The sequence below is a fragment of the Zingiber officinale genome, chromosome 3A, assembly GCF_018446385.1.
Source record: "Zingiber officinale cultivar Zhangliang chromosome 3A, Zo_v1.1, whole genome shotgun sequence".
In the NCBI taxonomy this organism is placed as follows: domain Eukaryota; kingdom Viridiplantae; phylum Streptophyta; class Magnoliopsida; order Zingiberales; family Zingiberaceae; genus Zingiber; species Zingiber officinale.
In genome coordinates this window covers 122464244-122476813 of record NC_055990.1, presented here as the reverse complement: position 1 = coordinate 122476813, position 12570 = coordinate 122464244, and the positions used below count along the sequence as shown (strand labels likewise).

At 38.0% G+C, this 12570-nt stretch overlaps 1 protein-coding gene across 1 annotated transcript in view; it reads right to left on the bottom strand.

Moving 5' to 3' along the window:
- Nucleotides 1-7566: 7566 nt before the first annotated feature.
- Nucleotides 7567-12570, bottom strand: part of LOC122052377 (4-coumarate--CoA ligase-like 5) — a 35538-nt gene continuing 30534 nt past the window's right edge. Inside the window, exons 5-6 of the mRNA XM_042613868.1 lie at nt 8157-8259; nt 7567-7915 (exon numbers count right to left, since the gene is read on the bottom strand). Of these exons, the coding sequence (XP_042469802.1) occupies nt 7787-7915; nt 8157-8259 (232 nt within the window). The 3' untranslated portion in view covers nt 7567-7786. The remainder of the gene's footprint in view (nt 7916-8156; nt 8260-12570) is intronic.

The following is a 12570-nucleotide window of genomic DNA, read 5'->3' as shown; positions in this document are numbered from 1 at the left end:
TGTTCATGGCCAAGAATGAACACACTCATGAGAACTGAGTTGTATCAAGAAGAGTCATTGGTAAGATATGTCAATGCTTATACAGACGGAAGAACAGTTCAAGGATATCATATCTACTATTAGTCAGTATGTAAACAGATCTTCATAAGAGAAAGTTCAAAGGGCAAAATCTACATATCCTATGTAAGTACCCCGTGGTAGTTTTGATATGATCAACCAAGTCAAGTTATGCCCTGTTGTGTTTTAAGCCTTGTGTCTAAGTGTACAGGAACTTAGGAGCACAGAAAGTTGAGCGAAAGACGCAGATAGCGAGAAGGACAGCACGGGAGAGAGTCGACGGGCTCGGTGTATCTAAGGGACGAGGTGCTGCAGAAGAGTACACTGGCGGATGGGAATGAGGCACGTGGCGTTTTCGAGGGATGAGAAGTCGAAGCAGAAAGTTGCTCGAGAAGGATGAAAAATGGGTTTGGATGAGCCCTATTCTAGATGGCCGAAATCACTCAAACGATTAGAGCCGGAGCGGAAGATCTAGAGAAAAAGTCAATCAGAGGTTGACTGTGCTCCGGGCGCCTAAACGACCGGGACCCAAGGTGCCCCAGGCGCGCGCCTTAGTCGAGTTGGAATAGCTCGGTCGGGCGCCTGGACCAGAAACTTTATCGAAACACAACGTGACGTGATTCATTACGACAGGGATAAAATTTTATCCCCTCCAGGCACCTAGAACCCTTCCAGGCACCCCAATCAAGGATATAAATACAACCCTGATCGTAGTAGCTAGAATTAATCACTTATAATCAATCTCTTTGTCTGTTCTATTACTATGTGAGTTGTCAACACTGTAAGAGGCTTTTCCACCTGAATAAGACTTTAATAGTGAGCTTCAATTGCCTTGGATTAACAATCATCTTATTGCAAACCAAGTAACCTCTTTGTGTCTCTTCTTTCTTTCTAATCAATTTGTTAATTTTTTTTATACAAGTGTTAGTTTTAATAAAGTTGTAAAATTTGAGAAAGGTTTTTGTTTGTTTCATTTTTGTGCAGGGCTATTCACCCCTTTCTAGTTGGACGCTAGGGGACCAACATCCTATACTTGACTCAACTGTTGAATATTGTCATATACCCTATTTTCTATTCATGTGGGGGATTGTTAGAAATGTGAATGATAAAAAGGCGGAGAAGAAGAGACTCTATTGAGCATGAGTTTTTAGACCCACATTGGGAGTCTCTTGGCTTTATTGTTTATTTAAATTATGGCACATGCATTGATGTTATGGACATATGCATAGAGAGAGACTCTCTCTCATGCGTAGCTGTGCGGGGGCCGAAGGGGGGTGGTGCAAATCCAGATCTCAGATATGCACTGAACCAAGTTGACTCGTGTGTGAATACAACCTATGTGCGTTGAATGCCGGATCGATTGAGGTAAAATTTATCCAAAAGAATGAACCAACGTTTTGCTATCTGTTCAAGAGTGTAGCGGAAGTATTAATATGAAATTAATGGTTATTCCATAATGTCTCGACATTAATGGCATATTAAACTCATTAATGGTAATTTCGTAATATCTCGGTATTAATGACGATATTAAACCAATTAATAATGATTCTATAAGATCTTGACATTAATGAAGATATTAAACTCATTAATGGCAACATTAAATCTAACGTTAAATGACCATAATTTGGTCATTCATTGCAGGCAAAGTGAGAGCTCCTATATAAGGAGGCTAGATCTTGAGCAAAGAGAAAAGTAGCGGCAGATAAGCGAAAGCAAGAGCAATAGCAAAAGAATTCCTCCATCATCGTTCTCTGATTCTTTTCTCTCAGTCTTGCATCTACTTAGCTGAACTACTCGTGATAGCACTCAGGTGCATTCTCAGTTCGCCACGAATGACCAGTGTTTGGTTGTGTGTGTGGTTCTGCCGTTGTATCCTAGGAAATAGACAACCTGAGAGAATCTCGAAGCACAGTCGGAGGTGGGGTGAATTTGTTTCAAGGAAACTGCGTTGAGTGTAGGCCTAGATCTTTCTGGATGAATTCCTTTCCTGATTTGTGTTGGTTGCTACTCGGAAAACTTAGAGGTTCCACTGTACAAAAATTTTGTACAAAGGTCTGAACCTTTTCCTAGCTACCATGTGTTCTTTTAAATTAAATTTTGGATCGCCTACGAAACTTAACACGTTTGATCCAAAACTTAATCTATTTGTTCTTTTATGTTTTGACTTGGATCTCCTGCGGAACTTAACACGTTTGATCCAAATCACCTAAGTTATTAATTCCATTAAATATTAATTTCCAAAATTAGTTCCCAGTACTGACGTGGCGAGGCACATGACCTTCTTGGATATGGGAGCAACCACCACCGACTAGACAAAACCTTTTAAGGAAAGCTAATATTTAATTTCCTAAAATAACTTTAGGTCAACCGAAAAGAACAATCAAACCACAATGAAAAGAAAAACAAAAGAACACTATATCGAAAACAAATTCAAAACACTAGAATCGTATGCCTCTTGTATTTAGTATTATTTCCAAAAATAACTAGTATGATGCGGAAAGAAAAATTACTAGTTATACCTTTTAGAAAGACCTCTTGATCTTCTACCGTATTCCTCTTCTAACCTCGGACGTTGTGTGGACAACGAACTTCCGAGATGAGAACCACCTAGGCACCTTCTTTCTTCTTCCTTCAAGTTTCGGCCAAGCACAAGAACTTCCAAAGGATGAAGAATTTTCCACCAACCAAGCTCCAAGGGATGCATGCTTTCTCTCCTTCTTCTCCTTCCTTGATCCGGCCACATCCTCCAAGCTCCAAGAGATGATAGATTTCGGCCACAACAAGAGGAGAGAAGAGAAAGGGAAGGGCCGACCACCACACCAAGGAAAAGAGGGAGAAAAATAGAATAGAGTCCTTTTTTTTTTTAAGCCTCCTCTACCCCCTCTTTTATAATCCTTGGTCTTGGAAAATAAGGAAAAATTAATAAAAACTTCCTTAATTCTTTTTCCATTGAAAAGGAAAATTTATTTAATTAAAAACAAATTTTCTTTTCAATTTGTAATGGTCGGCCACCACATAAATTCTCCAAGCAAATAAAATTTTAAACAAAAATTAAAACTTCCTTATTTGCTTCCGGAAATTTATAAAAAATTTGTCCAATAATTTTTATCCCTTCATGATTGGTTTATAAAAAGGAAATTTAATAAATTAAAATCTTTCTTTTAAACATGTGGATAAAAAGAAAGTTATCTCTATAAATTAAAAACTCTTTTAATCTACAAATAAGGAAAGATATCAAATCTTTTCTTAATCTTTTGTAGAAACTTATAAAAGAAAATATTTAATTTTAAACTCTCTTTTAAATCATGAACATGGTTAAAAAGGAAAGTTTTCTTAAAATTTAAAATCCTCCTTTAATCAACAAATAAGGAAAGATTTCAAATTTTAATCTCTCTTTTAAACATGTAGATGATTTACAAATTAGGAAAGTTTTTACCAAAAATTAAAACCATCCTTTTAAACTACAAATAAGGAAAGAGATTAATCTTTTCTCTTAATCTTTTGTAGAAAGCTATAAAAGGAAATTTTTAATTTTTAAACTCTCTTTTAAAATCATGATATCCACATAAGAAATAATTTTAATAAAAATCCTTTTTAATATTCTAGTGGCCGGCCACCTAAGCTTGGGACCCAAGCTTTGTCCGGCCACCTTCATGGTTCATCCACTTGGTCTTGGCCGGCCCTAGCTTGGGTTCCAAGCTAGCTTGGCCGACCCTATTGGATGGGTAAGAAGGTGGGTATGCGGTGGGTATAAATCTCTATATACTAGAGGCTACGATAGGGACCGAGAGGAGGAATTGGTTTTGGTCTCCCGATAAAATTAAGCATCCCGTGCTCGCCCCGAACACACAACTTAATTTTATCAATAATAATTCATTCCACTAGAGAACTATTATTGAACTACCGCACCAATCCCAAATTATATTTTGGGCTCCTTCTTATCATGAGTGTGTTAGTCTCCCTGTGTTTAAGATAACAAATGTCCACTAATTAAGTAAGTTACTGACAACTCACTTAATTAATATCTAGCTCCAAGAGTAGTACCACTCAACTTCATCGTCATATCGGACTAAGTCCACCTGCAGGGTTTAACATGACAATCCTTATGAGCTCCTCTTGGGGGCATTTTCAACCTAGATTACTAGGACATAGTTTCCTTCTATAATCAACAACACACACTATAAGTGATATCATTTCCCAACTTATCGGGCTAATTGATTCATCGAACTAAATCTCACCCATTGATAAATTAAAGAAATAAATATCAAATATATGTGCTTGTTATTATATTAGGATTAAGAGCACACACTTCCATAATAACTGAGGTCTTTGTTCCTTTATAAAGTCAGTATAAAAGAAACGACCTCTAATAGTCCTACTCAATACACTCTTAGTGTACTAGTGTAATTATATAGTTAAGATAAACTAACACCTAATTACACTACGACCTTCCAATGGTTTGTTCCTTTCCATCATGGTCGTGAGCTACTGTTTATAATTTATAAGGTATTGATAACATGATCTTCTGTGTGTGACACCACACAACATTTTATCTACAATATAAATTAATTGAACAACTACATTTATCACAAATGTAGACATTTGACCAATGTGATTCTTATTTCTAGATAAATATTTTATACCAAAAGCTAGGCTTTTAGTATACATTCTAACAATTTGACTGTGCACTGCATCAACTCTACGACTCAGATCACCAGAAGCTTGGCAAAGCCAGCCCCATTGCAGTCTAAGATTATCCGCTCAAGTCATCACAACGGATAAGTTATAATTGATTTTATGTAATTTTAATTCAATAATTTTTTCCCAAAATCTCAGACAGATTGCCCAACAGATTATACTCAGGAGGTTCTGATCCTGATTTGAAGTGATTATGGGATTCCTAAGGCCATCAATGAATTTTGATCATAATTCACTGATGACCCTATAATGTCTATAATGTCCAAAATTTCAAAATCATGGCATGGTTTGAATTTGGGGAGCCTTAGAAACTCTTGGGTAGTGTTGGTGAGTAAATATAACAAACTTAGGCCCTTTAATGAATTTGGGTCAAATTATCTCAAGGTTATGAAGATTTCAAAAATCCATAGCTCTCAAGCTATGTTACGGAATCCCGATCTAAGGGCATAGTTATATTCAAGAGGCTCTCGGGAGTATAATTGGTTTGAAGTGATTTTGAGCTTCCTAAGATCATCAATGACTTTTGGCCAAAACTCATTGATGACCTATAGTATCCAAAATTTCAAAATATTAATATGGTTTTAACTAGGATCATTTTAAAAATCTTCAGATGGTATTGGTGAGTAAGTGAGATAGGTCTAGACCCTTCAATAAACTTATGTTAAATTGTCTTAAAGGTGTGAAGATTTCAAAAATCCACATTTCTCAATTTATATTGTGGAATCCAGGTCTAAAAGCATGGTTGCACTTAGGAAGTTCTTAGAAGTGTAATGGTCCTGATTTGAAATGATTCTAAGGTTCCTAAGATCATCAGTGAGTTTTAGTCAAAATTTGTTGATAACCCTAAAGTGTTTAGAATTTCAAAATCTCTAAACCACAAGAGTCTTGAGAAATCTTTGGTGATGTTAGTAAGTAAGACAAGCATAAGCCCTATAATGAGCTCATATCAAATTATTTCAAAGTTGTAAAGATTTTTAAAACTACATGAAATCCACACTCAGATGATGTAAGGAGGATAATTTGGTTCTGAGTGTTTTTGAGGTACCTAACACCGTCAACAAGTTTTGGCCAAAACTAGTTGATGGTCTAGACTATCTAGAATTTTAAAATATTAGCATGGTCTGAACTAGGGGAGCCCTAGGAACCTTTTGATGGTATTGATGAGTAAGTAACACAAACCTAGGCCCTTTAATGAGTTTGTGTTAAATTGTCTCAAGTTGTAAAAATTTTAAAAATTTACATCTCTTAATTTAGGTTGTGGGACCTTAAATACAAATATTGGGTGCATTTTTTTGATACTATAGTTAACTATATCCTTTAGTAAATTATCAAAAAATGTTTTTGATTCAAGATTATTATTTGATAATATAAGGTTATCAATAAAAACCTTATTTGGTTTAGGTAAGAAGTGATTCTCGTATAATGACGCATGCCAACAAGTCAACAAATAGGGCATGTGACCCCGAACGTGATTCTCTCGGAAAAGTGAGGTTTTCTTGATTCCGAGGTAAATGGGATCCAGTCGCGGTTGGTCGTCGAGAGTGAGCAGTGGTCGAACGTTGAGAGTGAGCAGAGAGGGCGAGTAACAACCGGTCGTCGAGCATGAGTGAGGGCAGTACCGGCTAAGGTGGCAACAGCAACGACTGGCACATGATCAAGAGTGTGAGGGACAAGGACAACTTTTTTTTTTACTTAGATTTTTTTTATTAAAATATAGATTAATTGAATCATTCAACTTCTAGTTATAGATCTGATCAAAAGCATAATAAAATTATCCCAAAAAATTCTAAAATAATAAAAGAATTCTAAAATATTATTCAAATTTATTTACTTATTTCTTTATATCACCATATTATATATATATATATATATATAAAAAAACTTTTCTTATGTTATATAAGATTGAATCAAATAATATTAAATTATATTTTATTCTTTATAGTCTTAATTATGTGATTATCCAATAACTTGAATCAAACACTCTAATTATCTTGATATTATTGAGAATTATCTACGGAGATTCACCCACAATCTTCATAAATTTATTCCACCAACTTAGCCACTAGTGCTGGCAGTAATTATGATGATATTAATTAATGTCAAGCGTTCAATCGTTACTAGTCACTTGTAAGATGGTGATCGCAGAGATGATGACCATGTCTACTTACGGCCAATAACCACATGAACAATTGTAATAGCTCAAAGGAGAGAAGTCAAGGAGCTCGGGGAGGAAAGCTCGGACCAGGGAGTTCATAGTAGAAATTTAGAGGAGACTAGCTTGTTAGGTCGGCCTAAGATGTCGATGGGCTAAGCCGACTTAAAAGGTCCTTTTAACTCAATTCTCTAGAACACCCAAGTGTGATATGCTAATGTGGAGTGGGACCATATATATAGACATGCCATACTGACTGACATATGGTAAGATGGATACTAAAGACATCGCTATTAATTGAGGAATAAAATAATTTAAGACTCTTCTTTCTCAAATTACTTCCCAATTGTTATCTTTTAGGTCGTCAAATGTGCAAATGTCAGATGTCAACCGAGTTGCAAGGAACCTTCAACTCTGGCATGACTAATCTTTTTGTTTTGGAATTTTTCTAATTATCAGGGGTGGTTAATTTAATAATAATCAACTTTAATTAAAGAGGACAATTGCTCTTGTATATGTTTCTGCTTTCATCCAAAATTGTCAACTTTTTTTTATATCAACGTCTCTCGTCCTTGAAATTTTCTGAAAATAAGGATGTTTCTCAAAAACTAACCTTTTAATTGCCACGACCAGCAATTTTTACAATTTCCAGAAGCTCATCACAAACGCAATCCCTTCCCTTGAGGGACTACCCTTCCCTCATTGGGTAAATCTGTCATTTACTTACCATCACAGCTAAGCCCTAAAGTAACTGTAAATAAACAAGTACACGTGCATAGTTTATATATGATAATTTTGGTAGTTAGAATGTGTAGAACTCTGAATCACTGCTGACATACATATGTTCGGTTGTATGCTAACATAATAGGCTCAAAACAACTAGTTATAGCTTAGATTTAATAAGGAAAGAGCTTGATTTATAAGCTCTCGTCTCAAAATCTTCCCTGCTAGCGACTTTGGAATTGAACTGATGAATACAGCCCGTCTAACTTTCTTATGTGGCTCAACCTACACCAGAGCAAAGTGTTATAGACAATCGTTGACGTTTGCTTCATAATGATAATGAGATTATTCTATGTGAAAACAAAACAAAACAAAATGTTGTAGAATGCTAGAAAAGGAGTCATTCAGTGCAGCTTTCATTATTATATGGTAACCTGAGCTATCAGATATAGGACCCTAGCTAGCATGACTGAATTAACTATAATGAATGAATTTACTTGATCCAACACAAGGACCAAAGATGTACCTGTTTTCTGACAAAATCTATAACTTCTTCCTCAGTTATAGTGCTTCCAGGTTGTCTAACCACAAATGCCAAGGGTATCTGTCCAGCTTCTTCATCTGGATACCTGCGAGTGACAAAAAATGCTGACTAGCGGGCAAGAGGGATTCAAATAGCAAATGGATAGGAAAAGCTGAATAGCGGGCAAAAGGGAAGAAGGATTTAACATAGTGACATTTAATACCCTAAAGAAATGCTTGTTTATGTATGATGCAATTGGGATATCATTAATTATATAAATAATTTACATTTTAATAAAATCAGTCTTCAATAAGTGCTAGCTTATTCAGTTACTGAGTAATTTTATTGTCTAATGTATGCATAAAGGCCCCTATTTAAAGTTTAAGGCGATGTCTTTTTAACCTCACTTCCATCACTGTCATGTTTTCCTAAAAAGTAAATATCTCAGTCCAACCAAGACAATTAGTCAGCAAACGGTCACTTCTCAAACAATTTGTTTATGGTACCCACAACTATAGGATCCAATTTCCACCATCCCAATTTGAATTTTATCAGGCAGTTTCTCTATACATGCACATATTCCTCCCATAGCAAAGCTAGTTGAAGTTTGGTGTCAGTCCACACAACCACTGCAAGTCAGGCTACAAACATGGATCCTATTTGGTGTTTGTAACAATGCTTGTCCAGTAATACTATTGCAAGTCATACAAGTAACGCACCCTCAACAAACCGTAGAGATAAAGACCTATCAATATTGATACGGTTGGTAATGGAGGGGCCCATGAGGAAAGGGTTAGAAAAGTCAAGGCCATATGACGGTCAAAAGTCAAGAGGACGTGGTGGTCAATAGTCAAGGTGATGCGGCAGTCAATGGACAGGCTGACGGGACGGTTAAAGGCAAGCAGGTGTGATAGTCAGAGGTCAGGCAGGCTGGTCGATCAAGGGGGCAAAGCAGTCGGAAGACGAGGGAAGACGTCAGGCGGAACACAAGTCACGGATCGGCATCGGCAGGGTTGTCCAGAGGAAGTCCGAGCTACAGGCCTGTGATTCAGAGGACTGGAGGCACACGTCACGGGTTGGCATCGGCAGGGCTGTCCAGAGGAAGTCCGAGCTACAGGCCTGTGATTCAAAGAACTGGAAGTATAGGCCAATGGGTCGGAAGCGGCAGAGCTGATCAGAAGCAGCCCGAGCTATAGACCTGCGGTTGAGGGCAGGGAAGTACAAAGCACAGGATGCAAGTCGGGATCGGCAGAGCTAAGCAGAGGCAACTCGAACTACAGACCCGCGGTTGAGGGCCAGGAAATACAAAGCGCAGGATGCAGGTTGAAGATCAGCGTAGCTGTGTCTAGACAGCTAGGGCTGCAGGTCTGCGAGTTGGAGGCCCGGAAATGCGAACCATGGGTGCAGGCCGGTGCAGGACACAATGGTTCGGAAGAGCTAAGTAGCACGGGTGCGGAGAATCTCAACGGTCCGTCGAGGAGAGTCATTACATATCAACAATGCGGGCAAAAGCGGAGGTTCCTAAAACGAAAAGATGCCCTCCTAACCAGTAGTAGCCTGCCAGCTGTCTCCCACTACAAGACAAAACCCATGTGCGAAGGCGGAGGTTCCTAAATAGAAAGATGCTTGCACGACAAATAGCAGCACGACAAGTGTCCGGAACGAGGCGACAAAGCCCAGCGTCTAACGTTTTCTGACAGGATGACAGGTTCCAAAAAGGGGAGGCATAAAAGGCGAGAAATCCCTCGTATGCAGGTACGCGCACACACTCTCTCGTCACTTTTTTCCACAACTGTTTTCCTTCTTCTTCTCTCTGTTCTTTCTGGGGAAAAAGGACCTGACTTGAGCGTCGGAGGGCCTGATCCGGGGACTTTTTCCCTGGGTTTCAGTCTCTAACGTGAAGGGGGAGATTGTCTGAGTGTGTGCAGGGTCTTGCAGCAGCGTCAGCCACCCGTGGGAGCCGAATCATCTTCTACGACCTTCCGTCAACCATCGGGACACCTCGACCAGCCTCCGTCCGACTCAGCCTCCGAACGGGATCAAATATGCAACAGAATCGACTTGAATATGGGCATTGGAAATTTCACATTGACCTTAGCCATGTCCATCAAGAAAAAGAGCTCCTGCTAATAAGCTGTTAGTACAGAAACATGTACAGCCAAAACTAAACATGTCAAGTTTATTTTGATGATCAAGGTTGAGCTTTGTGTTAGGCACTGACAACCAGCACAAAGCAATGTCAAAAATCTTACATAGATCTTAACATATTAGGCTCACATATAATTCAATGGTTGATGAAATTCATATGGCTAACTCCCAAAATTGGAACTTGTGACTTGTATTATCGGAAAAGATCCATGAAACCAACTCTACACAAGTAATTGTGGGTGTCCGTGTCATGAGCAATATTTCTTGTTATAATGGTTTCTGACTTATTAGACTGTTCAAGAAAAGGGTGGTGATAACAATAAAGAAGTCAGGCAACTCACCCTTGATCTCATCTCTTCATTATATCCTCTTCATTCTATCGTGTTATCCTTCTAAACCATAAGAATGAATATTTACAAGCTTCCCATGCTTGCAAAAGTGAGAAGCCACTTTCAATATTTAAATTAATCAACTCGCCCCAAAAGTGAGCAAAAATCCAAAGATTACTTGATGATAGAGACAATTTATATGAAAAAAAATAAGAATGTATTTCACTAGTATCACGTATGGAGTGGACAGCCCTCCTAATATCAAAATAAACAATAATTTTCAAAGGCAATCTCCTTATTAATCCTGAGTTCTATATATAGATATAAATAGGTCCTTATCTGTAAATAGGTGGTCGTTATCAATGAAAATTATAACTATATTCTTTACTTGTTTCTTCTAGAATATGTATCGATAGCATTCTTTTATTGACCAGAGCTAATCATTTGACATTGAATCATTTGATTTTACTTTTCAATTATACTTGAAGAAAGACTATATGATGGTATTCAAATTTATCCCCGATCATTCTAAGTCACTGGAATCTTTTCCTAAATAATTATATTCTCATCTGCTATAATAACTACAGTGATACTACAGGATTGCAAGCCCAGTTATTCTGAAAACCATTTTAATATTTCCCAGCAACCACACGCTACACACGCTACAGTATTCTGCTACAGCAGTAATATTATAGAAATTGCTACAGTTCTGCACTAATACTACGGTAACAATGTAGCAGGGAGCCACAGTATTCTAGAAACCGTCCCGGACAATCCTAGTTCTCGAATAGTATAGTACTACAGTATGACTACAGTAATACAGTCTACTACAGTAGATAACTACAGTGTTCTGAAAACCCAATGCTGCAGCTACAGCAACAGTCGGCAGAACTAGCTACTGTATTTTGCGAAACCGTCGTTCTAATCTTCCGAGCAATCCGATTTCTCAAATGCTACAGTGTTACTGTACAGAAGAGATACACTATTTTTTGAAATCAAACTAATCTCTAACGCTGACATTTCCGTATACAATAGTCAGTTACATTAAAATAAAATTACGATGCCAATCTATCCTGCCGAGCAATGTAATTAAATTTTACCGAGCAATATTATTAAATTCTTCCTAGCAATACAATTAAATTCTATCGAATAATATTATCAAGTGGATTATCAAGTTCCACTGAACAATATAATTAAGTTCTACCAAAAGTCAGAGGCTCTGAGTTTCTGGTTAACAATACGTGGCGATCGATGAATGAAAAAACAGATAACGATTGTTGGATCTTGTCCTCTAACCACTCCTCAAGTAAATAGCTAATGGACTACGAGGAGGTTCACTTCAAAGGGTCATATATAGAGTGGAAGGAGATAAGTCCAAGGGGGTTTAGTTCTCCGATTCCTACAAGTGAAGATGACTCCTTTCCATAAGCTTTCTACTGCATCTTTTTTCTTCTTGTTCTTCTTCTTATTCGATCGGTGACTGATTTGAATGTTGGAGGGGTCGTATCGACAAGCCGGCCATGGCTCTAATTGGTGTTATATCTCAGGGCCTTGAATCTCACGAGTCAGAAAGCAAATCTAACTTTCTGGAGAAGAGCCTGAGCCGAAGGAAAAAAAAAGACCATCAAAATGACGTTTGATCCTGTCCGGAATATGAGTCAGATGAAGGTCAGATGAAGTGTCACAGGCGTTGACGGGGAGGAGACTGTAATGCTGCGGTCGCACTGGCTTCAGAGAGCGGGCCCCCATATGGCCCTGAAGGATTACTGGGCCTAAGCCGACGGTATTAAAACTCTGCACACACTCAGACAAGCACACGGAACGTAGAAGCCAAGAACCAGGGAAAAAGTCTCCGGAGCAGGCTCTCCGACACTCAAGTTAGGTACTTTTTCCCTAGAAGAACAGTATACGAAGGAAGAAGAAAAGTAGTAGACAAGTGT